Source organism: Pogona vitticeps, chromosome 9 (assembly GCF_051106095.1).
Source record: "Pogona vitticeps strain Pit_001003342236 chromosome 9, PviZW2.1, whole genome shotgun sequence".
In the NCBI taxonomy this organism is placed as follows: Eukaryota; Metazoa; Chordata; class Lepidosauria; order Squamata; family Agamidae; genus Pogona; species Pogona vitticeps.
The window spans coordinates 899,027-923,781 of NC_135791.1; the positions used below are offsets into that span (position 1 = coordinate 899,027).

The 24,755-nt window shown below is 50.6% G+C and overlaps 3 protein-coding genes and 1 long non-coding RNA gene across 7 annotated transcripts; all 4 read left to right on the top strand.

The window, feature by feature from the left end:
• The first annotated feature begins 716 nt into the window (after positions 1-716).
• On the top strand, positions 717-5,899 carry MRPS15 (mitochondrial ribosomal protein S15). Its single transcript, XM_072980240.2, has 8 exons — positions 717-955; positions 1,655-1,717; positions 2,233-2,308; positions 2,606-2,654; positions 3,262-3,346; positions 4,031-4,089; positions 4,874-5,065; positions 5,746-5,899. Exons 1-8 carry the CDS (start codon positions 751-753, stop codon positions 5,833-5,835), a joined length of 819 nt encoding a protein of 272 aa, XP_072836341.2. The 5' UTR covers positions 717-750; the 3' UTR covers positions 5,836-5,899.
• Positions 5,900-6,948: 1,049 nt separating this feature from the next.
• On the top strand, positions 6,949-9,510 carry LOC140702093 (uncharacterized). Its single transcript, XR_013538379.1, has 3 exons — positions 6,949-8,015; positions 8,588-8,692; positions 9,171-9,510. It is a non-coding gene; the product is annotated as an uncharacterized LOC140702093 (long non-coding RNA).
• A 639-nt stretch (positions 9,511-10,149) lies between these two features.
• Positions 10,150-20,921, top strand: OSCP1 (organic solute carrier partner 1). Of its 4 annotated transcripts, none has more exons than XR_013538378.1 (11): positions 10,150-10,470; positions 12,711-12,740; positions 15,722-15,876; positions 17,167-17,334; positions 17,623-17,703; positions 17,852-17,955; positions 18,296-18,424; positions 18,517-18,586; positions 19,360-19,532; positions 19,930-19,993; positions 20,281-20,921. XR_013538378.1 is itself a non-coding variant. In XM_072980238.2 (11 exons), the coding sequence occupies exons 1-11, from the start codon at positions 10,359-10,361 to the stop codon at positions 20,395-20,397; spliced, it is 1,173 nt and encodes a 390-aa protein (XP_072836339.2). In that variant the 5' UTR covers positions 10,154-10,358; the 3' UTR covers positions 20,398-20,921. The 4 variants fall into 4 exon arrangements, 3 of the variants coding, with proteins under 3 accessions (XP_072836339.2, XP_072836340.2, XP_078236118.1); XM_072980238.2 differs by having other exon boundaries at positions 10,154-10,470; positions 19,360-19,502; XM_072980239.2 differs by lacking the exon at positions 12,711-12,740 and having other exon boundaries at positions 10,155-10,470; positions 19,360-19,502.
• Positions 20,922-21,258: 337 nt separating this feature from the next.
• On the top strand, positions 21,259-23,116 carry LSM10 (LSM10, U7 small nuclear RNA associated). The gene is made up of 2 exons (XM_020800560.3): positions 21,259-21,831; positions 22,362-23,116. The coding sequence occupies exon 2, from the start codon at positions 22,386-22,388 to the stop codon at positions 22,755-22,757; it is 372 nt and encodes a 123-aa protein (XP_020656219.2). The 5' UTR covers positions 21,259-21,831; positions 22,362-22,385; the 3' UTR covers positions 22,758-23,116.
• The last annotated feature ends 1,639 nt before the right edge of the window (positions 23,117-24,755 follow it).

Sequence of the window (24,755 nt, forward strand, 5' to 3'; positions counted from 1 at the left end):
AGCGCCAGTATTCAGCCACGCGCTATGCCACCGTCTAGAGAGCCATCCCACAAGAGGCAGGGCCGCCAGGAATATGCCAGGGAGCCCTACTCTCTCTTGGAAAGCCACCTCCTTGGCCAACGCTGGGTCTAGGGCCCAGGAGCCGCTGACCCGCTCCAAGGAAGGGTCACAGGCTTCAAGAAGGGAGGCTGAACGTGGTCATGGCTGGACCAGACGGTGAGCATCACTTTGGGGGGGGGGGGGAATGTGGAAGTATCCGCCTGGCCTCCCTAGCAGGGCTGCTGGGAAGGTGCGAGGGAGGGGCCAGCCAGATGCAGCTCACCTTTCAACCAACAAAAGACGGCAGGTTATGATTATGAATTGCTAACGGTTACACTGGTTGCTGCCCACAGTTGTTACTGGAGTAGTTCGTTCTTGTTTCTTGGAGGCTCCCCTGCTTGGCAGGACCTGCGGGTGGAGGGTGGGGGGCTTGCACTGGGAAGGGCCCGCTTCCTAAGTTATGATTATTCTATCTCTTCTAAGATTCAAAGGCAAAATCAGGCGAAATGCAGCATGCAAATACAAAAACAGACCAGTAAACAAAAAAAAATCATCACGCAAAAAGCTAATGTAACACAATCATCGCCTATTTTCGCTTTGGGGTTTTATTTCGTTTGGACCACCAGCCTGCTGTTGCGCATGCGCACTCCGGACCCTCCCTTCCCCTCCCTCCACCTCCCCGGCGACCGCAAGCGACGGCTCTGCCGCCCAATGGCGGCGAGGGGGCGGAGCCCTGGCGGCGGCTTCCCGTTGGCCCGGGCGGGGAGGGCGCGGGGTCATCGGGTGCTCCAAGATGGCGGCGCCCAGGCGGTGATCCGGGAGAGAGGCGGCGGGGCCATGGCCGCGTGGCTGCGGGGCGCCTGGGCGCTGGGGGGCGCCGTGACCGGCAGAGGGGGCTGCCTCCGCGGGGCCCCGGGTAAGAAGGAGGAGGAGGAGGAGGAGGGTGAGGGTGCTTAATCCGGATTCCCCGCCGGGCCCCGTTCACACGGCCCCTGGAATCCGGATCAGGAGGGAGGCGGCTCTTCCTCCTTTCCCTGGAGGTGGCTTTTTGGAAAACCTCCCTTTGGGCGGCCAGAGGAGGGGAGAGGGCCCGCCTGCAGGTGGTGGGGCGCGGAGGGTGGGCGACACCCGGCTTCGTACCCGGTTCGTTCCCAAGCCCTCTCCCTTGGCCAGCAGCTCCTCCTCCCGTGGCTTCCCCGGCAGGCAGGCCCTCCCTGCCCTCCTCGTGGCCCCTTTGCTTCAGGGCTCACCCGCAGCGATGCCCTCCTTGCCTGAAGGCTAGAGATACGGCAGTGGAAAGGGAAGGGGGCAGCGAAGGCTGCAGAAAAAGAGGTCGAGGGCTGCCTTGGCCTTTTGGAAGACAGCGAGGGCATTCCCAGTGCGGTGGAATGGGCAGAGTGAGGGACGAGGACTCTGGGTTTGAATCCCTGCCCCGCCATGGGAACATGCTTGGTGCAGAGCTAGGTTAAAAAAAGCCTCCTTAAATATTCTACTCCTCTTGAAAACCCACCAAGGATCCCTAGAAGCCAGTTGTGACTGGAGGGCACAACCGACACAGGGTGGTGAGGGGGTTCTTTTTGCATCCAACCACTCTGCTTCTTTTCTCTTTTTCTAGGTGTCAGCCCTTTTCTTCAAGCATGCAGGGGTTATGCCAGGCCTGCCCGGAAAAAGAAGATGGGTATGTGCTAACTCGTTCTCAGTTATCGGATCCGGAAGGTGCTCTCTCTCTGTATGTGTGTGTGTGTGTGTGTTTTCAGGGGACTACAGCTGTGAGGCTTGCCCCAGTGAGACAGGAAAAGAAAGGTGACCGGGAGCAGGAGCCCCCGTCCCTCGTAGGCACAGCTCATTCTCTTGCTCCAGGAAAGGACTGGGCCAAAGTTTCTCATGACGGCTGGGCCTCTGGTCAGTTTCTCAGCTGGGAATCTCCCTCTAGCCCTCTAAGGCGCTAACTTCTGTCTCCCTATGGGGACTTCAATTTCTCATTTGGATCGCCCCATGAGCCTCTCATTCTTTCCTTCTCTTTGCCTTCCAGGTCCTTCTTACTGTTGTTTTTGCCGTCATTTCAGTCACCACCCACTGCGCTGATGAGCGGTCGCAGAACACCAGGCCCCTGTTGGAGACAGTGTGCTGGAGGGGAAATATCCAGCAAGCTGGCTCTCGTGTTCATACCGCTTTGATCTGTTTCTTTTGTAGCCCTACCCAGCCATTTGGATGACTTGCCTCCTACAATGCTGAGGAAGGACTATGCCAACCTCCCAATTATGGACAAGTAAGTTCTGCAGAGGTCCAGGCTGGTGGCGTGTTGGACTGCCCTGACCCGTCGCTCCAGAGTCCCCAGATGCAAGTCCTGCAGCTATTTTATTCCTGAGATCATCTTTCTAGACCACATGCATGGCTGTTAAACCTACCTTTCCCTCCATATACACTCTGTTTCTACACACATCCCGAGACAAAAAAATTGTATTCTCGGGACTCCCTTTAATTCATTTCCTCTTGAAATCATACAATGTTCAGCTGTTCAAAGCCTAGGAGCCTAATAACCCAGAGATCCTGTGCTTCCCTGCAGGGTGGATGATGTTGTGAAAAGGTTGCTTTCCCTGGAAATGTCAAGACAGGTCAGTTTCCTTTTCTGGGGCAGGATGGGGTCCTTCTCCCCTCTCCCCAAAATCATTCAGTTTCTTGTCTTTCATGTTTTACGTTGGCTTTGAGTGGTGTAATAGCTGCCAAAACCCAAGGTCTGCCTTGGCTGTAGGGAAGCAGGTATGTGAACAGTGGCCTGCTACTGCTCTAAATGCACCTATTGCCCAATCCTGCCCGTATTTCAATACAAGTCTCATACGACTTCCCATCAGTAAGACCTCTTAGTTTGATGGGCTGGGTCCAAAAAGATAAAATCTCCCTGGCAGTAGCCCCAGAACTCTGTGGAGCTCCCTTTCTGTTGGCTGAGCTTTGCCTGCTCTAAGCACTGAAGGCCATTCAATTGGTTGTTGCCTTTAACAGAGGGATGCTGGAGGAGCTGTACTTCAGAACGGCTTCTTACCTTGCTTTGCATACTTGTGAACAGTGGTCTGATTTGTGTGTGTGTGTGTGTGTGTGTGTGTGTGTGTGTAGCCTTATGAGGATGTGAACCTAGCCAGAGACTGAAAGTGCTCTTTAAAACAAATAAACAGTGAAAATATAACTGCCCCGAGTACCTGTGTCGTCGTCTTCTTGTGCCCATAGAAGGAAAAACTGAAAATAAAAAAAGAGCAACTGGCAGACAAAGTCCGGCAGTCCCCAAATGACAACGGCTCCTTAGAGGTTCAAGGTAAGCAGCAGTGATGCTGCAGGAGGGAAGCTGCCTTCTCTTCCGTCTTGTGAATGCCATGTCACTGGCCGAGGGAAGCCCAAAGATGGATTGGGAGCAGAAGCCTCTAGCCAGCAAATCTCTCCGACTTCCTCGCCCTTCCTGCTGTTGAACTATTCCCCCTGAGGGAGCAGCTGAGCAGACTTCAGGCTTGTGGGGTCGGCTTTGATTTTGAGTAGGTCCAGCCACCAGAGCCGGCCTCCTGGCACATCCCAGGTCGTTTGGGTTCCATCCCAGGTCGGGACAGCACTGAGGGTTTGCATCCAAGGCCACTCCTGATAATCCTGAGCCGCCTTCCTTTCGGCAGCCTAACTTAGGTACAGAAAACATGTTGTGGTTGTTGCTGTGAAGCAGCAGAGAGTAAGCAATCCTTGTGGATCTCCAGCAAATCTATCAGTAGACCTCAGTCTTATTTTTTCTGCCCACCTCCACCTTCATGGAAGCCTGTGGCTGATCTCATCACATCCAGCAGCAGACTGTCTGGTGAACTCCTAGTGTAAGCCTGTGTAAGGTTGGTCACTGGCCATTTTTTGCTGGCTGCATCCAACTTGACCTGGGAGTGCCAGAAGGGGCACCGGGGGGGGGGGAGGAGGAATTCCCCTTTGTTTCAAGCTGTCCCACAATGACTGTCTTTTGCTGTTCTAGTTGCATATTTGACGGCCAAGATTCGCACAAGCCAGGAACATATGCATATGCACCCGAAGGTAATGAATGGTCAGCAAAACAAAGCGTTTGATTCATGGCCCCATCTCACTGCATGAAAGAGATAATAACATATCCCAAATCAGCCAAGCTTGTACCAAAGAATCGTAGAAAGAGAGAGCTAAGCAGAGTGTGCAGCTTAGTGAATCCAGGACAAGCGGCTAGCTTATTTTCCATGTGGAAGCCAGGGATGTTTGCAAGTCCTTGAGTCCAAGCCCCAAGTCTGAATCCCTATGAAAAACAAGCTTTTCTCCCCAGACACAAAAGGAGGGGTGGACGGGTGGGTTCCGAGTCACAAGTCAAGTCCGTGTCACTGAAGGAAAACAGCAACAACCCCGAGTCAAGTCCCTCGTGTGACTTTAGTGCTTGAGAGCAAGTCCTACAACTCAACTCCCCATCCCTGGTAGAAACTCAAAAGCGTCTGTACAGGCATTCAAATTTTAAAAGGAGCAACATCATCTTTTTTTTTTTCAAAACTGGTCCTTGCACAATATTGTTTGGCATCAAACATGCTTGTCAGAGAGCCATTTTAGTCCTCTGGAGGAAGAAACCCCTTCCTTCAAATAAATGACCAGTCCTGTTTTAAAATAACCTGCATTTTACTTTTCATTTCCTAAGGTGTGTGGGGTTTTTTTTAAGGGCCTTCAGTGCAGTTTTGTGCATTTTAATTGGTAGATCAATAGCCCCGTGATGCAACACGGGAAGAGATTCAGTCCGTGGGCAACCTTGCATCACCGCCAGGGTCATTCACCGACACATCCCCTCCTCCTCCTCCTCCTCCTCTAGGACAAAGCCACCTACCGCTGCTTGCTGATGGCCATCGACCGGAGGAAGCAGCTGTTGGGCTACCTGCGCAGGAGTCGCTATGACGTCTTTGAGAAAACGTGCAAGGAGCTGGACATCGAATATGTGCTCCCAGTGCAGTACCGCCAGCGACGCAGCCGGCGCTACCTGATCAAGAGGGAATTGCGCCAAAAGGTATGTAGAGAGCAGCTGGCCAGTGTGGCTTGGGATGGTTTCAGAGGCCGCAGCCCGGATGTTGGAGGAGCGGGAAGGGAGACGCACTTGGGCTCTTGCACCAAAGACGTCGGCAGGGAAATGGCTGGGAATCCATGTCTAAAGGAAGCCCCGGGCAGGGTTTGCAAACAGTTCAGGAGCAGATTCCAAAGGAAGGACATGAGAAATGAGGCTAGGGTCTCAAAACAATTGCCTCCACCTTCCCTGAAAACCCCTCAGTGTTGCGGGGAGCTTTGGTAAAAGTGGTTGCTGTTTTTGGGGTGGGGTGGGGTTTCACTGTGAAGCAGGGTGTGGCTTCACTGTGCTGCAAAGCATGGAATAAAGAGTACCTCTTCCCTGCCCCCCAGCATGATGGCCATCGTGAAGCCACCAGGAGAGATGCTGAGGCTGTCAGAGAAACTGGCCACCTCTTGTGCCATCAGAAAAATGAGATGGTCTTTCTTCGGTGGGACTTAAGGTCCAGTAATGTTACAAGGAGCCATTGTGGTGTAGAGAATGAAATATTGGGACTCAGTTCATGGGGTGACTTTGAGCTTCTCCCATGGTCTCAGCTGACCTGCTTTGCAGGGTTATTGTGAGGGTGGGCTAGAAAGGTAACAGAGAGAGAGCAGCACCGTCACTTCTTCTTGTTCACCTTCTAGATCTTGAAAGAACTGAGGAAAAAGGAACTCGAAAAGCAAGAGAGTGAGGCAAAGCAGGAAGAACAGCTGAACGAAGGCACTCCGGTCTGAGCAGAATCTGCCCTCCAGGGCCACCATTCCTGAGAATAATCTCCAATAAACTGTTCAATTGTCAGCGCTCCCTCTGCTTGGTTTGTTTATTTCAAACTATCCTGAAGGCTTTGCCACTTTTAAAATAAATCAACCTGATGGTTCAATTGAGGGGCTTGTTCCTCGTCCCTGTTCTAAGCAGAAAGGGAAGGACAACTGCAAATGGCAGGAGTCCCATCGCCCCTGTTTCACGGCCAAGGTCTGGCCTGTTCAGGCAACAAGAGTGAGTTGGTGAAGTTCATGGTATGACTAGACCGTAGGTGCGGCACAGGGCTTTTTCATCTGCTCATGTATCTCAAATTTGTTTCAAAAATTATGCATTATTTTTTAAAAAGACACAAACTATTATCACTTTCTCCAGCTCCCAGTGTCCTGGGGATAACATAAGATGAATTATAGACCATGGTATCTGGAGGGCATCTGGTGGGTGAAGGTTGGTCCAGAGGGAACCCAGAGCCCTCGGTCTGCTGCTTCCTGGCCACTATTTGGAAATGTGGACCACTGTAGTATCTGAAGTGTTGACTGCTGAACTCTCTTGTGTAGGTACTCGCGTCACGGTGTGCGGTATTCTCTTGTGACACTTTGCAACAGGCAAGCAATTGCAGGCAAAGAAGGGATTTTGCAAGTCTGTTTGGAGGGTTGTGGGTACAGTTCTTTTGATAAGTCATACATACTAGTTCCTCAAGTCAGTTTCGTCACCAAAAGAGCCACCTTTTCCTGCCATCTTCAGCAGCCCCTATGCTGTTACTATGTTACACACACACACCTTGGTTTGTGTTCCCTGTTGCTTAAACCTGTGGCAAGACTGAGGTCCTGTTAAGAAAGAGTAGTACAAACACAGCTTGCCTGGCTGTCGCAACGCCATTTGGATTACCCTTCCAGAGGCAGAGGTGGGGCAGTCGCCATTTCAGGGCCCCCTCCTCCATGATGCATCCTATGGTCTGCCAGCCAGTTAGCACAGTGTCACCAGTGACCCTGTCCTCGGAAGGCAGCTGGTCCTCCGGGAGGTATGACTGTTGTGCAGACTGCCCCATGTGTAAGTGGAGTTCTTTTTTCCTCTGAGAAGCTGGGGTGGCTGAAGTCGGGGTGGGGACGACAACTCTGTGTATGGAGGAGAGAGGTGGAGAGAATTAGGGCTAGGGGGAAGGAACCTAGAAGCCGGCATACCCTTTCCTGGATTGTTGTGTTGCTTCACATGCCTAAAGCAAGCTGCTGTTGAAAGGTACGGCTGAACACCTCCTTTTCGTCTTCCGGCTCCTCCTCACATAGGAGAGGCTGGACCCCACTCCGTCAGGGTCCAGGCACTCTAGGCAGCAAGATTACATTGCATCCAAACCAGTCTCTTAACATTCTGGGATGGTTCTGCCTCTCAGCACTTCTTTTCTCATTGATTTTATTTTGAACGATCAACTGTGACAATCTCTACCTTCCCATGACATGACCAAAGCATCCTAGCTTTTGGGATTTTACATGTTCCAGGGTTCCTTCCTCTCTATCCCTGCACTTTAGTGCTTTGGCACTCAGTCAGTCTCTTAATCCTGGCAATTGTTAGCATCCTGTGCCCAATCCATATTTCTAATTTCTTTTGAATTTTTTTAATGGCTCTTGTTAAACTCCACTATTCTATGTCCCCACTTTCAAGCTGCTTAGGTTTTTATTTCAACAAGACATGTTTACAGGATTGTACCACCAAGCTTCTTCTTACAAGAAGCGAAATAATAGGGTTATTTTGGACCAGGATGCGAATGGGCAAATTCTTTAGCTCAGAGAATGCGCAGAGCGTGGGGCTCCATAGGCTGCTGGCTTGCAAGTCCCATCAGCCAGCAGAGCGCATGGGAAGAGGAAAGCTGGGAACGATCCTTGAAATATGACCTGTTTTGGAGAGGATCAGAACAAACACATTGCACGGTGACTCTGTAGGCCTACAGAGCAGACAGAGTGCTTGTCCTGTTCATTATGTTGGTGGATGTTCATGCACATGTGCATGTGTGTTTCCTTTGTCAGGCTGTGTTGGAATTTGCTGCCCCATGATCCTGTGCTGCTACGTGTCACACAAATACGGAGAGCATTGTTTCCTTGGGATGTTGCCCGGTGGCCTGACAGCGTTACGGACTCACATGCGCCTCTCCTATGGGATTCCGGTAATCCACTACGGTTTCATGTTTGGTACATTCTGCTGGCTCTTCCCCTGAAGTCAAAGCAGAATGGTTCTTGGCAGTGGCAGGTTGGAGCAGCACCACGAAAGAGTTTATGTCTGTGGACCACGTTAAGTGTTCAAAGCTGTTCAGGGGAGAGTGGTGCTCAGAGCCTTAGTTCCCAACTGCAGCCACTTCCTCCAGCCTTGGGCCGATAGGCGACTTTTGCTTGACTAAACAATCCCAGCTTCCACCCGTAACTTAGGAAGACTGAGTCAACATTCACCAGGTGCCGTACTGTAGCGTGTAGAGTTGTTCTCCCTCAGGCCAACTATGCAGAGCACAGGTAGACAAAGTGCCCTCCCGTCCATGTTGTCAGAGTCTTGCCCCCACTGTTCCTCCTGACTGGCTTCCGTGGCCTGGGCTGATGGGAACTGTAGTCCAGAATCTAATCCCAGCGAGTCCTTTTTCATACTTCTTGACTGTCCCTGAAGGTACTATATGCAGAGGACACCTGAATTCGAGATTGGGTGACGTGGCCTCTCACATCAATGTTTTTCTTGGTTGGAACCGCTTAGGGGACCGTCTGCAGGGATGCCCTGTCCATGTGTCTCTGTGGCTGGTGCGAGCTGTGCCGCATGGCTCGTGAAGTGCACACCCGTTCTCGGAATTAAGAGGCAAAGGTAATCCACTTTTAACAAAACGGGCAGGATTTCCATTTGGGATTTCAGGATTTCTAGCCAAAGCTTTCAGCCAGATACCCATAGATATCTTTTTTTTTCGGTAGTCTAACTCTAGGGAGGCTTTCTGTAAGTCCAGGCCCTCAAGGCAAGGAAGATCCGGCCATAAAAATCCCAGGCAGAAACCTGGAAAGTCCTTTGTGCCTTTTAACTCTCCTGTTGCCACATGGCCGTCGCTCCTGTGCCTTCCGCTTGACCTCTGCTCCCTCCACTGACTGGAGGAAAAGAAAGCATGGCAAAGCGGGTGGGGGAAGAAGCTGCTGCTCTCCATGTTGCTGGGGAGGCTGCCTATGTCTTCCTCCGGGATCCAACCCTCAAGAAAATTCAGCTGGAAAAAAGCATTTGGGTGATGGGAGCAGGAAAGCGACCCAGCCCGACTCAAGCCTCTTTCCCCCTCCCTTTTTTTTCCTGGTTCTTGCAGAATGGCAAGGGCAAAATTCCAGCAGAAGATATGTTCGGGAAGGGAGAACATGAGACCAGACTCTCCGGCTGCTCTTTCTACCCTCCACTCTTTTCAATTGGCACACGCCTGCCCTACTCAGGTTCACTGTGAAATGTCCTGGGGGGGGGCATTCCTGTCAGGCTCTTTTGCCCCTAAAAGCAAAGTGTTGAGAGGTTGGGCAAGCGAGGACGGCCAGACCGAAAGGAGGACACACTTTGCCAGCTCCTTGAGGCACTTTGCAGAACCTTCTTCTTTTACTACTACTACTTCTTTTTTAAGGACTTGAATGGTAGTGAATAAAATGTGCTTTAAACCCAAACTGTCCTCCAATCTTCTCCTGGCTGAGACTTGGGTGCAAATCTTTTTTGAATAGGATTTTCATGGGTGGGCTTTCAGCTACGGCTGGATGCCCTTTGAGGGTCCCTTCCAGTTCCGCCACCCCACGGCTCAGCGGGTCTTCTGGTGGCCAGAGCACAGGAAGACAAGGCTGGCTGGAAAACGAGGATGATGCTGGCAAGAGTGGGAGGCGGCAGCAGGAGGAGAAGAGGAGGAGGCTGGACGTGGGATGGAGCGACTCCACCCGAGAATCCACGGCCTGGGCAGAGATCGCTCAGGAGAGAACCTCTCAGAGGTTTCCCCCATGCATGGCCTCGCCAGAAGCCGTTCCACGTAAGAGCCCATAACAACAGCAACAGCAACAGCAACAGCAACAGCAACAGCAACAACAACAACAACAACAACAACAACGCGGGCCCTGAGGGAAGCGCCTCCCGCCCTTCCAAGAGCGAGATGGGCCCGCTCTACCTCGACTGCGCAGGCGCCAAGAAAGCGGCCCTCTGGCGGCGGGGCCGCGCAGGTGGGCTGGGCGAGGCCGCCGAGAAAGCTAAGCCCCGCCTTCCAGCGCGACCCGCCAGCAAGCCGCCCGCTGATTGGCCCTTCCTCCTCCTCCTCCTCTCTCCCGTTGCCTTAGCGACGGGGCCGCCGCCATCGCTGTCTCCTAGTCTCTCTCTCTCCCTGTCTTTCCGGGCCCACCTGAGGCGGCGGCGGCGGCGGGCCAAGCCGAGACTTAGGCTCCCATTTCCCTGCCGGGCTTCCGAGGGCGGCCCTCTGAGCCGAGAGCCGGAGCGGGCCGTCTTGCCTTCTGCCCGCCCGCCCGCCGGTCCGGCCATGTCGCTGCGGACGCTGCCGCTGCTGGTCCTCAACCTGGCCGGAGAGATGCTCTACATCGTGGACCAGCGGCTCCGCGCGCAAAGCATCCCGGGAGACAAGGCGCGCCAAGGTCAGGGAGGGGGAGGGGGAGGGAGCAGAGGGAGAAACCCGCCCCCCCCCGCCTTGACCTCCCCCCCTCCCCACCTGTGGCCCCCTTCGGCTACCAACCGTTTGCAAAGGCTCCCCCCACCCCCACTCCGGTCAAAAACCCAAAAAGGAGCTCTTCTGGGCTACCGCTGGCCAGGTGGATTCTGGGGGTTGTAGTCCAAATAAGGAACGCTGCCAAGCTCTGCCCTCCCCTCCCCCTCTCCTCGTTTAACGCAGTTACGGCTAAAAGTAACGTCCCGAAGTTCGGCTGACCTTGTGGGAGTTTGTAGTCTTCAAAAAGTAACTTTCCCAAGCCCCGCCCCGCCCTTCTCAATGGAAGGCGCTTCTAAGCAAAACACACGCCTGGCCACGTGTGGATGCCACCCACCTCACGAGTGGGAAGTGTTGTGGGGGGGGGGAGATCCTGCACCCGAGAGCCCCACCGCCCAGCGGAGCCCAGGATTTCTAGAACCCGCAGCGAAGCCACCGAAACCTGCAAGCCTTTTGAGTCCTCCAGAAGGGCTCCTCAGGCCCAAGGGTTAAGAGCAGTGGTGGGATCCTTTCCCTCCCCTCCCCTCCTGTGGCCTCTGCAGTTAAGCGCCCAAGGGCCCCTCATTCCCCCCCCCTGACCTTGTTGGTGTGGGCTAAGGGTGCACCCTCCTCCTCCTCCTTGGTGTGCTGGAAATATGCCCCCAGGCCCTCCACCTCCTGTGGGAGAAGAGTTTGCTTGATCTTTAGGACATGATGAGCCCCATGGCTCGCCTTTAAAGAGATGCCGCCACTGCTGTTGCTGCTGGGCTGGGGATGGAGTGGAGGTGGAAAGGTAAAGCCAGAGAAGGGAATCGGGACCCTGGGCTTTGGAAACGATGTTCCATCTCCAGGCCGTCGTATCCGATCAATCTAAGTCCAGCGTGTTTAGCCCTTAGAACTGCCCCCCCAAACCAACTGGGGGGGGAATGAGGATGGTTGGCACATTTTGGGGGACATGCCCTGGTGGGACGTGAAAATCAAGACTTGGCATTGAGCCGCCTTCTATTGAACAAACCTATTGTACGATGTGTGTGTATGCACGCGCACGGTGATTACAGCTGCAAAATAGATACAGTCAGGGCTCTGTACAGCTCACAGGGTAAGACGAGGCTTTTCAGCGAAATCTTTCACTTTTTGGCGGCTAAAATGAGACAACTTCATGGAAACGGTTCAGCTCCTTAAATAAAGGATAGAGAATAAATTTCATAAGCAAAATATCAGATGTGTTTTGTGGTTCAGCGAGCATGTTTCTCCTCGTTTTCTTGGCCTGCGGTAGTAAAATAGAGCGGCTGCGTGCAGATTATATTTGCTTAGAAGAACGGAATTGCTCTAGAATAAGAACAACACTGGTGTCTGTCTCTCTGAGGAGGTCTCAGCACAGTCTTTCTTTCCTGAAGTTCATAGTGTTGTGACTCGTTTGTAGCAAACAGACCATAGAGGTTGTAGAGCTTTTGGGTTATTGCATGTCCACAAAACATGTATTTTGTAGGAAGATATGTGGACTGGGGTAGCTCAAGGGTCATGGGGCCCATTTCAACAGGCCTCTGCTTTCGCCCTTGTATTTTCCTCCTTGTATTTTCCTTTGCTTCAGTGTCATTACTGTATCTAAAATCAACTGTATTATTATCTAAAGTCAGTTCCTCCTTCCAATGAAATCTGCCCCTTCTACACAATCTTCCCAGGCTGAGCAGTTGTGAATACTGACCCCAACAGGTCTGGAAGCAGATAATCATTTAAAACATGGCTTTTCTTTACTGGAATATTCAACACCTTAACGCAGTAGTAGTTTCAGCATTTTATACTACTTGTTCCACCACCTTGCCTTTAAACAATCCTCTTATTTTTTTGTTTAGTATTTACTTTGTTGCTAGTTTATGTTTCATTGATTTTTTATTTTGATTTTGATATTGTGTTTACTGTCTTCTATTATTGTTTATCTGGGTTTTTTTTTAGTTGTAAACCTCCCAGAGTGGCCCTGGCAGACAGATGGGCAGTATAAGAGTCAAATACATAAGTAAATAAATAAAAAATAAACTGAAAGGTCTCTTATCTTTTGCTGTATAGTGCCAGTGTGAAAAAAGAAAAGGTCCCATTTTAACCCCCTCCTCCATTATTTCCCCTTTTCACTCTAGCTGTCAGTTTGTTATTCATAGTACTTGACCCGTCATTTTTTCTATTTTATGCTTCATGTAGATGAATGGACTGATGGGGACAGGAGACGAGGTACTGTAACATTTTTAGCCCCCTGCATTAGGTCATCTTTGCGCTGAGATTCCACACTAGACACACATAGTACATATCTTGAGAAAGGATTCCCTAAGCACTGGGACTTTTGCGTTTGTAGAGCTGAAGTGACTGCAAACCATGGGTACAGCTACAGGGGAGTTTTAACCATTGGTGGATGCTTTTGTACATTGGAATGCATTAATTGTCTTAGATTTCGGGTGATAGTCAACAGGCAAATCAAATATTGTCAGTTGAGAGTGGTCAAATATTGTCGAATATTCCAATACAGTAATGCTTCAATGTACATGGTAGCTGGCCTCTTTTTATTTTGGTATGTTTTCACTTGTTAGAAAGGGGATGGACAAAGGCCATTTGCTTCCTTGCCTAAACAGACAAGTCCAGCAACAAAACCGCTCCTTTTAACTATCTGTTTTGTAACAGGCATCACCAAATAGGATCAAAGCCATTTGCTGATCGCAAAAATGGTCAAAAACAATTGACTGGTATATAAAGCATTTGGTGGGTGATTTATGATCCCATGTAAGTTGTTGGACTGTACTGTAATTCCTATGCTATCCTAGTCACCATATCTAGTAATAAAACAGTATATTTAAAATAACAGCTGATTTTGTAATTGGTATAAGTTTCAAATCTAAGTACTCTCTTGTTGTAGTCCTTGAAAAACACGGGACCAATATTTGACCAATATTGACTGCCTTGTGTACTTTAAATACTTCAAATCCCTGCACTATTTTACTTTCTATCTAGTAGGATATATTCAAGATGTGAAATTATTTTGAACACTTATTTTATTTGTTAGAACACGTGTCTCTCCTCCCCCAAATGATTTTACAGTTAATGGCTCATTGACCCACCATCTTTCATGCCGCATGCAAGATGCCCATCTCCTCATACGTACACGCTCCTCCCCCACTGCTTCATTGCTGTCAGAGTAGCAGTTGATGGGCAAGCAGTATATTGGCTGAGATTTTCTGCATCCATATCCTGACAGAAAATGACTCTCACTTTCTGCTGAAGGGAAAGACGCTTCTTTGAGAATATGCCTTAGGCTGGAGCTAATACCCCATGGACTGTTGAAGTCTTCATCAGCTAACCTACACCCCCCCCCCATCAAATACTTGTGAGGGGTAAGCATGCAGCTGCATGAGTGAGTACTATGCAGTCATTGTTTGTGAGCAAAGTGCAGGCAGAATGTGTGCATGCCGCCTGTGTGTCAGGCTGCTCCCAGCTCTCCCCCTCTCCCTGCCCTGCTGCAGAATTAGTCACTGATTCTCCAGCTTTTGCTGGCAGGTGCCCTGGGAAGACTACTTCCAGACCACAGCTTTTTTCTTTCCTGCATAAAGCCCAAAGCTTGCCACTGCTGTCTTGTGGCATCATGACATCTGCTGAGGCAACATGCAGTTTCTAAAAGCATTCGCTTGCATCATGTGTAATAGACATGAACACCCATAGGGTTTTCTGAAGCAAAATCTACAGCTAGATTAAGTACAGGGTCTCTACTGCATACCGCGTTGTGCAAGAGTGCACATAAATAAGAAGGGAACAGGACAACGCTTCCACTTTTTTTAAAAAAAAAATAATACTATTTTGCTGGAGGGAAATTTGAGGAGTGAGTTTTTCAAGGCATCGCTAGCTACCCGTGGGAAATAAGCTGCTTACAGGATTGTGCACGATAACCATATTGTGAAGGGATTGCCTTTTTTTTTCAACTCTTCAGTTGTGAAAAAGACACACCCAAGCAGAACCTTCCTGCGATCAATGGAACCGTTCAGAACTTCCCCACTTGTATGTGGATAAACCTAAAGGTTAGGCACTGGTGTAAAGACCTCTGTCTGACCTTTAAGAAGGGGGAGATTAAAATTGACTGGTGAGCCAGCCTGTTCTCTTATCCTGTGGCTCATGTTTTGGGAGTGCGCTGATTGTTGTACAGTCTTATATATTTTATTTATTTATTCAAAATATTTATATGTCCACTTGCACCAGGAACAGATCCATATTGATGTTTTTAAACTTGGCATTTCATCAGTCATCTCCTCAAGAGACCGAGTTTCTTTGGTAGCCACGAGGCTGCATTTTATTTCAGCGTGGCTGGGAACGTCCCAGGAATTTAGGATCTGGTGTTGATAGTGAGATAATGTGGACATGTTCATGAATCTTTATTTATTTGTGTCTGGTTCTCTGGTGCACAGTTGTTTCTTACAATATATTTTTACAGAAATTCAGTTTGTTAGCATTAGGATGGCAAATACCATTTACAAGGGAGTCTTTAGTGAGCAACAATATTTGTCTGTCATTGAACAAAAAAGAAACAATATATCATGTTTAAATGGTACTTGTGTAGTGCCATTGTAAAGATTTCTGCCTGTGACAGTCAGCAATGGAAATCTCACTACCAAAAATTGGAAATCCTCTCAGGTGTAGCAGCACAGCTGACTACAAATGGTTAACGTAATGAACAAGGGGACGTGATTCTTCTTCTGTCAAATTGCAGTGAATTTGGAGACCTTTATACTGCAATTCCAGGAAACAGATGCATTGCAGTTTGCAAATGCAGAAGAAAAATTCATCTCAAATTGCAGTCGCCCAGCATTTTAACACTGCCATTGCTGAAACATCTTGGAATGTGAGAGCAGTTGATTCTCACTGTTGTGATCAGAACTGCGGTGGCTGTGGTGAAGACAGCCTGATTTTTCAAAAGAATAATAAAAAAAGCATTTCCAGATCCTGCATCGGAGGCTGAGGAATTCACTGCCACTGAAAGCTGGGGTGTCTTCTGTATCAATCCTGAAATGAAGAAGGTTTGTCAGAGAGCGCAGCCAGGGAAGAGGAGACTTGTCTTGTGACATGGCCCAGTTCTTCTGTCACAGTCTCCTCTGTGAGTCCTCTCCTCAACTGCTAGTGAGACTAAAAGATACCCAGTGTTTCCCTGATGGTGTTGGTTCTTCTCTTCTTTTCAGTTATGAATGACATCATCGGAGGCATATTCAATAAAAAGTTTATGGATGAGCTGTTTAAACCCCAGGAGCTCTATTCCAGGAAGACCCTGAGGACCGTGTTTGAGCGGCTGGTTCATGCCTCAATCATGAGGCTGAATGCACCCAGTATGGACAAGGTGAGGACAAACTTTTCTCTTTCCCCAGAGGAATTAAGGTGGACTCCAAGCATGGTTCATGTGGTCCAGGTGGAACTAGGAGACAGTGCCCGTGTCTTGGAATGGGCAGCAAGCTTAGTCCTCCTAGTAAAATGATGGTGTCATAATTGAAATCCTGATACATCTTTTTCATCCTTCAAAGCTAGCTACAGTGATGGCACTACCATAAAGATGAGTAGTTTTGTCCTCAAAAGGCAAGGAGGTTACAGTGCATTTTTGAGAGGTCAGGCACTCCCTTGACAAGAGGGTTATTAATAGCTCCCTGATAATTCAGAAAAACTCCCCAGGCTGCAATACAAGCAGCAAAGTGAGGTGTCTGCTAGCGACACTGCCATGCCCTGACAGATGGGTGCACATCTGTGCAGGCCTTTTGCTATTGGCACAGTAGCCAGATCGTTCGTTTCATTGCCTGAAGCTCCCTAGTTCACCAAGGGGCAAGAGGGTTCTTGGAGTAGCAAGGGCCATCAAGTACAAAAGAGTCAGCTGCTTGCTGCATTCCTCTAGTCCACAGTGAGAGTAGGGCTTCAGCAACATTACCAGCTCTCTCTCCATTGGAAATACTCTCCAGAACATTCAGGAATCTATGGCATTCTGTGAGTCGAGGCAGACCATTTGAATAGTTCCTCTCTCCCTGCAGGCTTAGACAGGTACTCTAAGTTGGCATCCCTTCCCCCACCCACCCCACTCCCACCATGTTGTAATCTCAGCAACAAAATCAATAGATCCTCCTGCTGCTGCTGCTGCTGTTCACCCACACCAGGCCATTTCCAAGCCACTCACCTCAACTACCCAGGCAGATCAAGAAGGTGCTCTGCATTTTCTATGGGGCCATGAAGTTCTGAACTAGGAACCTAGAGGCAGCCTCAGCAGGGATACTGCATTCCCAGGGTCTGTCTTGGATTCATCCCTCTGGAGATGTCCTCAGAGGAGCTGAGCCACAGAGTGGATGATTTACCCACTGTGTCTACCTATCCTTAAGGTCTTCATGGTAAGAGGGGTGAAAGACATGTAGACTGTGACAGCACACACATCAACACACCAGTCCTCCAACCTGTGTGGACTGCCCAGCTGACTCCACTCTGGAGACCCAGCAAGGCCTCAGTGTTGCCCATCAGGTAGGCATCTTCTTCAGTTATTAAACTACGGAAGATATGCCCATCCAACCGTACGGTAGCTTTTGTGATTAGCACCTGATAAAGCTTAACCCTAGGCTCTGTGGTTTAATGAGATGCCACTTGTCTTCCTCTGCAGCTCTATGACCTCATGACCATGGCTTTCAAATACCAAATTCTGCTGTGTCCTCGGCCCAAAGACATTCTGCTCATCACTTTCAACCACCTGGATGCCATCAAGGAGTTCATCTATGAATCGCCCAAAACTCTAACCCAAGTTGATGTAACCTTCCGAAGGCTGATTGATGTAAGAGTACATCATTATCATTAGGCTTTGCTCAAAAGTTTGTGCAGCAATGCGTTGTTGAGGATGGTGACAAATGAGGGCAAAGCAAATGAATGCAGAAAAAACTGTGCTGAAAGCAGGTGAATAGGCAGATTTATCCAGCATAAGGCAGAAGCCAACCAGCCAAGTAAGAAAGAGACTACAAGGATGTCTGATTATCAGGATTACACCCATGTGAGCACTAATGATATTCTTCCTTGCTCAAACAGTGACAACAGGGTGATGTCGTGTTCCGATTCTCTTTTCCAGGCTTATGGCTCGTGCTCTGCTGGTGAATTTCAGCTCATCCGGCAGACGCTGCTCATCTTCTTTCAGGACATACACATCAGGGTGGGTGTGTTTCCCCCTCAGTCCAAGTGCTCGTGATAGTAGATCAGTGAAGCTGCATGATATTATGTGACCATCGGGTGGCTTGGGCATCAATGATTTCTTGGTAGACCTGCTTTACTAATGAAGCTGTGTGGCCGATCCTACCTAGGTGTCGATTCTCTTGAAAGATAAAGTACAGAACTCCAATGGCCATTTTGTCCTGCCGACATCCGGTCCAGTTCCTTGGGGAACAGCACTGCCAGGAGTCATCAGGTGAATGGGGGCCCTGTCTTTCCATGAGTAGTCAGTGGAAAGCTCAAGTGCCCCTCGCTGAGTCTTTCTCCTTACCCGAACACCCCTTAGCACTGAGCCAGGGGCCCTTTGCCGTTCTTATACTCCCAAGTCCTGTCAGCCATGGGACCAGCCAGGGATGACGTATGATGGGGATAGTTGTTTGTTAACAGCTGGCCAGGTTTTCTCCTCTGCCATAGCACCACCCTGTTGCATGCCTGTGTCAGAAAATGGGAGACCTTTCCCCCTCCCACGCCATGCTCTTGTAAAAGAGCACCATAACCAAGTACTTGGTTGACGATTCTGCTTTGCAATTTTACAGACTTTTCAACCGCAAGGGGGATGAAATTCAAAGAACGGAGTTCACCCACGGTGGGAATTACGTTCTTCCATATCGGGAAGGCTCCTTTGACCTCCATGGAGACAGAGTCCTTAAGCTGGGAACAAACATGTAAGAGACGGTGTGGAAAGCCACGTTTCAGCTGCCGGCTTTTGAGCAGCTTTTCTTTTGCGTGGTGTTAAGCTTTACCCGTTGCCTTCTAGATACAGCATCAGCCGGCCTGTGGAGACAGAGACGTCGGGGGCTACAAAAACACTGACATCCCATGTAAAGGTCAGTATCTGTCTTTTGCCCTCATAAGCACTGTTGTGTACAGGAACATGGCTACACATTTGTTTCAAGATCCACATCTGGTACCCCTTGAGTGTTGTAAGCACATGCCACAGAACTCGCATATCCTTTCCACTTTGGTTTTATTTCTTCAGCCTCCTTGTGGCAGTGACCTGCAGGCGGCAACTCTTGTCAGCCCAGCAGAGATGCCACTTTGGAACTAGGAGGATTCCTAGATAATCAGGGCAGTAGGAAAAGGAAGGCCTGGTACTTTGATCATCGGCTACAAAGAAACTACAAAAAATTGCTGATCTCTAGAACGGCAAAAGGGGGAGAGCCTCAGTATTAAGAGTCTCCATCATTGGCACTGAAATGTCTCACACAGTTCAGATTCCATTAAGTCACATGCTTTTCAACAGTAAAGAATATGAAATTCAAAGAACTGAGTTCACCTATAGTGGCAATGGCATGCTTCTCTTTTGCGGAGGTGCCACATATAACTTTGGTGGAAATGAATGATCCCTATTAAAGATGCTTCCGCAGTCCCAAGCATTCTGAGAAGGATTTTATTAAATTCCATTCTGCCCTAGTGTTATCCCCATTCAAAAACTGGCCGTTGCAAAGCTCCTTCCAATCCACATGTGCGATGCAGAATCACCTCGCACCCAACCATGGGGCAGTTTGTTTTTGTTTCGGCCTGGGGGAAGTGCCCCCCCCCCGGGTGAGCAGAACCATTCCAGTGCTACTGTAAGAGACCCATTTTTGCTCCCATGCAGGAGAACACGGCTCCCAACCCTCTAGCGAAAGAAGAGCTGAACTTGCTGGCGAAGTTGATGGGCGGCCTGGAGGTCAAGACACCCGTTGGCAAGGAGGCTGGCTTCCGTCTCAATCTCTTCACCACGGATGAGGAGGAGGAAGAGTATGCCCACTCTTGCTTGGTTTTTTGAGGGTGCGAGGAAAAAGAGGCCTTTGGTGCATTTCAGTCAGGGGAGGGCTGTCATGGGAGCTAGAGAGGGCCACGTTGGTCCACACGGAACTTTTGGGAGGGGGCTACAGATGAGGCCCCAACACACTCTCTCGCACACTCACACAGAGATAGAGAGAGAGGTGGGACCCCTTCCAGGATACATCCTCTGACTCATCAAAGGCATGGCAGAGGAGGTTTCTCAAGTATAGTAATGTTAATAGTCGGTAGTTTAACATTAGTTGGAAGAAACTTTAATATGAGGAGCAAGTTACAAGCCACAAAGTGGTCAGCTCTTGCAACCCGCCAAACAGAACATTTTTGAGACATCCCACTAGCCAAAATGGCAACCAATACTGGCCCTTTCCTTCTTTCTTTCAAGGCATGCAGCCCTGACCCATCCAGAGGAGTCACCGCATCAAATAATCAATATACACGCAGACCAGGTACTGTATATTGTTATTGTTCTGTAGCTTTTAATGGGATGGCAGGTAAGAGAGGCCATGTGGTTTCCTAGCTAAAAATGAAAGGAACGTTCATTGGTGCAGAGTGTTGGTGCTGTGTCAGGTCCTACAAATAAGACACAACAGGAATGCAGTGTTTCTTTCCAGATGGGTCTGTTTTGGTTATTTTAGCATATGAGTTTTTGGCTTCCACAAAAAAATCATGTTTTTTTTTAATGTTAAACTTCCATCAGTAGCTTCTTGCGATAACGCAACTCTTTCTTAAACAGGACCAACAGCGTAATGAAGAGTTGGCTCGCATCATGGGAGAGTTTGAGGTGGCTGAGCAGCCTGAGCAGAAGATCAATAAAGGGGCTGATCTTTTGGCCATGATGGATGAACTCTGACCCTCAGTTTCAGAGAGAAAAGCGTGCTTGATGCAAAGGACTGATCAGTTCCTCCTGCTGTCTTGATGTGGACAGACCCTAGCCATTGGCCTTCTGCAGAAGAGAGTGGGCACCGAGGCTTCCTGCAATAATTGGGGCGGTCAAGATGGCAGGGTGCTTCAGTCCGTTGACCAATCCCTTCTGTGGACTGGAGCACTTTGGGAAGCAGAGGCTTTAAGGGCAGCCTCCGTTCCTGTGATGTTAATGGCCTGGATTGTGCCTCAGGGAGTTGGAAGGTAGACCAGCTGAAGAGACAGTAAATGTTTAAATCCTGTCCTTTGCCTGTGAGTGTAAACAATCGCCCTGGATAGACAGGTCTTTTGTCCTCATTAGGAGGTACAAAATGTGCTGTGTTGCTAGTTAGTTTATGAGTGTCTATTAACAAGAGCAGAAAGAACACTCCCTCACTTTGATTTTGTGGCCAAGTGCACATGGCATGACAATCAATTTGTGTTCAGCTTCAGAAATAAAGGCCGGAAACGATATGCTCTTGTTCCTGTTTATTGCTAACTTGGCGGTGCCCCACCCAACAACACTGTCGGAGTAACCTTTAACATGGGGATATAGGAAGGTGTCTTATCCCAAGAGAGGTAAGACTCCCTGGCCCAGGGCTGTTCACTCAGACGAGTAACAGGCAAGACCCCTTCCTATTCCTCCTGTGGAACTAAAAGGAGAGAAAGATGTTTCATTGGAGGGAAGGGCAACAAATACACAATATTCTCAGTGTTCTGTTAGGGTTTCTCTTCCAGGCCAAGGCTGTGTGGTGGTGGTGTTGAGATTCCTGAGCCTAAACCATTTCTGGCAATGACTGTGGACTCGGGCACGGCTCTTTAAAAACCAGCATCAAACAAGGGTTGTTTCAGAAAGGGCACCGAGGGTGGCATCCTGGGGGTTTGCCCTCAGCCATATCAATGAGATTAGACGGGCTGGAGATGGGACCCTGCTACAAAGGCAGCTCTCACAAGGCATGAGGATAAATGGGGCAGGGTGGGGGGGGCTGGCAGAAAGCTAGAATAGCATCCCTTAAGGGTGACGGAATTCTGCCACTAAGAGTCCCCTATCGGGTCACGGATACAGCGCTCCCACGACCAACTGAGGCCTGCGAACACGAGGAGGTGAAAAGCTCCGCGAGAGGGCGGAAAAGAAGCCCCAAGCTACCAATTACGGGCGGGAAGCAAGGGGTCAATCAGAAGCCAGCGCTCAGCCGTTGTCCCGCCCTCCCCCTTTGTCGATCCTTTCGGACCAATGAGACTGCGCCACTTTCTCTCGCGAGGGTGAGAACCGGCGAATAGGAAGCGACGGCTTCAACTTCCAGGCCTGCCGGGTGCGAACGGCCACTGCGCAGGCGTGTTGGGTCTTTTCCCTCCAGTGGACGAGGCGGGAGATCCGATCCAGGTAAGGCAGCGGGAGTTCGGGGCCGAGGCGCCGGGCGGGGGGGGGGGGTGGGCGGCCTCTTCGCCTCCTCTCGTCTCCCCCGAAGCCGGCGCTTCTTCCAGCAGGGAAGGGGAGGGGAGGGAGCAACTACAAAGCCCATCATCCCCTCCCTCCCCCGCTGGAAGTTGGGGGAAAGGACTGAGGGGGGTGACCCCCCCCGCTTTGCGAGGAAGGGAGGGCCAAGGCGGAGTTCAACAGGTGCAGCTGACCCCTGCACGAAGCAAGGTCCTGCAAGGGATGGGGGGGGAGGGGGGTCCCCTCTCAGCCTGCAACTGCATCGCAGAAGCAAAAAGCGGAGGCTTGCCATGTGGGGTCATGGATTTCTCTGCCCCTCCGCTGCTGGGACTGGTGGGCTAGTAAAACTCTTCAGGCTGGCCCCTTTGGTGGGCGCTCTGGCCAGGCTGGCCACCACCGGTCTCTCTGGGCTCCAAGGCCTGGCGGGCCATGAAAACAGCCAACCCCAGTTTCCGCTCTTCCTGTTTCTGTTCCAGTCGCTGAGGGGGAATCGCTCCGGCATGGAGATCAGCCACTCGGTCAAGGAGCGCACCATCTCCGAGAACAGCCTGGTGATCCTGCTGCAGGGACTCCACGGGCGCGTCACCACCGTCGAGCTCCGGGATGAGAGCGTGGCCGTGGGCCACATCACCAACGTGGATGCCTTCATGAACATTCGCCTGGCCAAGGCCACGTACACAGACCGCGCCGGCCACTCCTCGTGGCTGGCAGAGCTCTTTGTGACGGGAAGGAATGTTCGCTACGTCCACATCCCTGACGATGTGGACATCACGGCCACTATCAAGACGCAGCTGCAGCTGATTCACAGAGTCCGCACTTTTGGCGGCCGGGACAAGGGAAGGAAGGAGTTTCTCAAGCAGAGGGACAAATGAACCTGCCAGTACCCTGACTTCTGCCGGACACGTCTTTGTCCTCTCTTGAGATCCCTCTTTTGGCTTCAGGTTTCAAGGAGTCTTTGGAGAGGGTCTGTGTTCTTTCTGGGTGCCTCACTTGGCTCCAATTCCCCGGTCGGTTGTTTGCAGAGAGAGGAATGGGCTTGGTAAGATCTTTTGCTCTGTGACCATAATGCTTACAGTCATGGGTCAGGATACCCAAAGCCCCCGGCTGCAGTCTTGGAGGCAGTCCTTCTGTCTTCTCATCCGCCTCCCACTTTGACCAAAACAGCCCTTCCCTCTTCTCCTCCACTGCTCTTTCCTAGAATAAACACAACTGTTAAGATTGGTTTTGCAAACAGTGTCCTACCAGCATCTGAGTGTGGAAAAGATCTTTGAACCATCCCACTCTGTTTGAATCTTCCAGACCGATCTGGAAGAAAGCTGTCTTTCCACCTCAGCTCCCCAGGTCCACAGTCAAAGATGGCTGATGCTTCTGAGGATGCAGCCGCCCACATGCCAAAATGACAGGGGACTCCTCCTACAGAAGATGTGTATATGTCTTGTTCTTAGGGAGATAATGAGTGACATCCTATGGGGCAGAGCCATATACTGTACAGACTCTGCTTTCTGTAGTTTTGCAGACGCAGATTAAATAGAGAGCAAGGAAGTGTATTCTGCCCTGGTCCGTCAATCATAGGGCTCCGGGATGCTTGGAGGCTGCCTCTCCAGCTGGTTGCAGCTCTCAGCTGGACAAAGAAGGGGCGGGTGCCTTGCTGTTCCCCTGTCCCACCTCTGGAAAAAGCACTGCTCTGACAGCCAGTTGCCCTGGGCCTGCAGACATGAAGGGTGGGGAAAGAGGTCATTATTCAGCTCCAGCGTTCCCTCTGTGCCAAATTCTGCTCTGCTTTCTCACACACTCCCTTGACCACTCAGGGCACAGGCCTCTTTCTCCTCTTCTTTCTTGAGTAGAAAGGAGGGTGTGTGCGTGAAAGGGAATAAAAGAGGGAAGGGTGTGTTGGCTGCCACCTGACCTCGCCCGTTTTGTGCTGGGAGAACCACAGAAACTAAACCTTTGTCACCTGCCTGGTGCCTTTTTCCCTTCCACAAGGAATGCCAGAGGCTCCCGGGCCATGAGTGACTCATGCCTGCATGACGCAACCGCTCAGCTGCCGGGCAGATGGAGAGGAAGAGCGCGTACACACTGCTGTTCCTCCTGACACCACCACCACCCAGGCGTGACTCACCAGGAGCAGCGATTGCAAAACGGGCTGGCAGTGGCCCCGGCTGTGTGTGCCAGCTGGGTGACGTGTTTCCCTCTCCTCCTGTGACCTTAACCGGGCGATCTGATCTGGAGCAGCTGTGGGAGAAGCAAGGAAGGATTGCAGGGGGTGGCTGAAATGTGCAGGCTTGCCTCTCCACCCTCGCCTCCCTGCCCCGTCCCATATTGCCCTCCTGAGGGATTGTTTTGGAGGGCTGGGTGTGTCTTTCGAATCCATAGACCAACCGTCTGCCCTTCCCTGTTCCCTGTTCCCTGTGCTCTCTCTGCAAGGAAAGCAATCTCCTGCTTTTGGGCTGTGGGCTGCAGCCACAGGGGAAATCATCTGTGGGCAACTCCCTCAGGCCACGGGCTACCTGGCTGAACCGGCCGTGGTGGAGAGCCACGCTTGCCAGGAAAGCTCCCGGACTGACGATGAGAGAGAAGGCTCACGGCACTGTAAGAAAGTGGGGCGCTCAGCCCTGGCCCAAGGGCCGAACCCAGGAGAGGGAGAAGAGCAGGGTTTCAAGGGCACAGCAACCAAGCCAAGCAGCATGCAGGAGAGTTCCTGAGCTTGGTCTCTGGCCAGGCCGGGAAACACCCCTCTGGCCCACATGAGACCCCTTGAGTTTGGCCTCCAAGAGGCCCCTCATCCTCTTCCGTGGAAGACAATGGCCCATGCTTCCAGCAGCCTTGTGGCAGGGGGTTCCGCAGGGGCCAGGCTTTGCTGAGACCCTTGG

Coding starts and splice junctions, on each gene's coding strand:
- MRPS15 (XM_072980240.2), top strand. CDS start 751: ATGGCGGCGAGGGGGCGGAGCCCTGGCGGCGGCTTCCCGTTGGCCCGG. Junction 2,309..2,605: donor AACCTCCCAATTATGGACAA/GTAAGTTCTGCA, acceptor GCTTCCCTGCAG/GGTGGATGATGTTGTGAAAA. Junction 2,655..3,261: donor CCCTGGAAATGTCAAGACAG/GTCAGTTTCCTT, acceptor TTGTGCCCATAG/AAGGAAAAACTGAAAATAAA.
- OSCP1 (XM_072980238.2), top strand. CDS start 10,359: ATGTCGCTGCGGACGCTGCCGCTGCTGGTCCTCAACCTGGCCGGAGAG. Junction 15,877..17,166: donor ATGCACCCAGTATGGACAAG/GTGAGGACAAAC, acceptor CTTCCTCTGCAG/CTCTATGACCTCATGACCAT. Junction 17,704..17,851: donor TTCAGGACATACACATCAGG/GTGGGTGTGTTT, acceptor GATCCTACCTAG/GTGTCGATTCTCTTGAAAGA.
- LSM10 (XM_020800560.3), top strand. CDS start 22,386: ATGGAGATCAGCCACTCGGTCAAGGAGCGCACCATCTCCGAGAACAGC.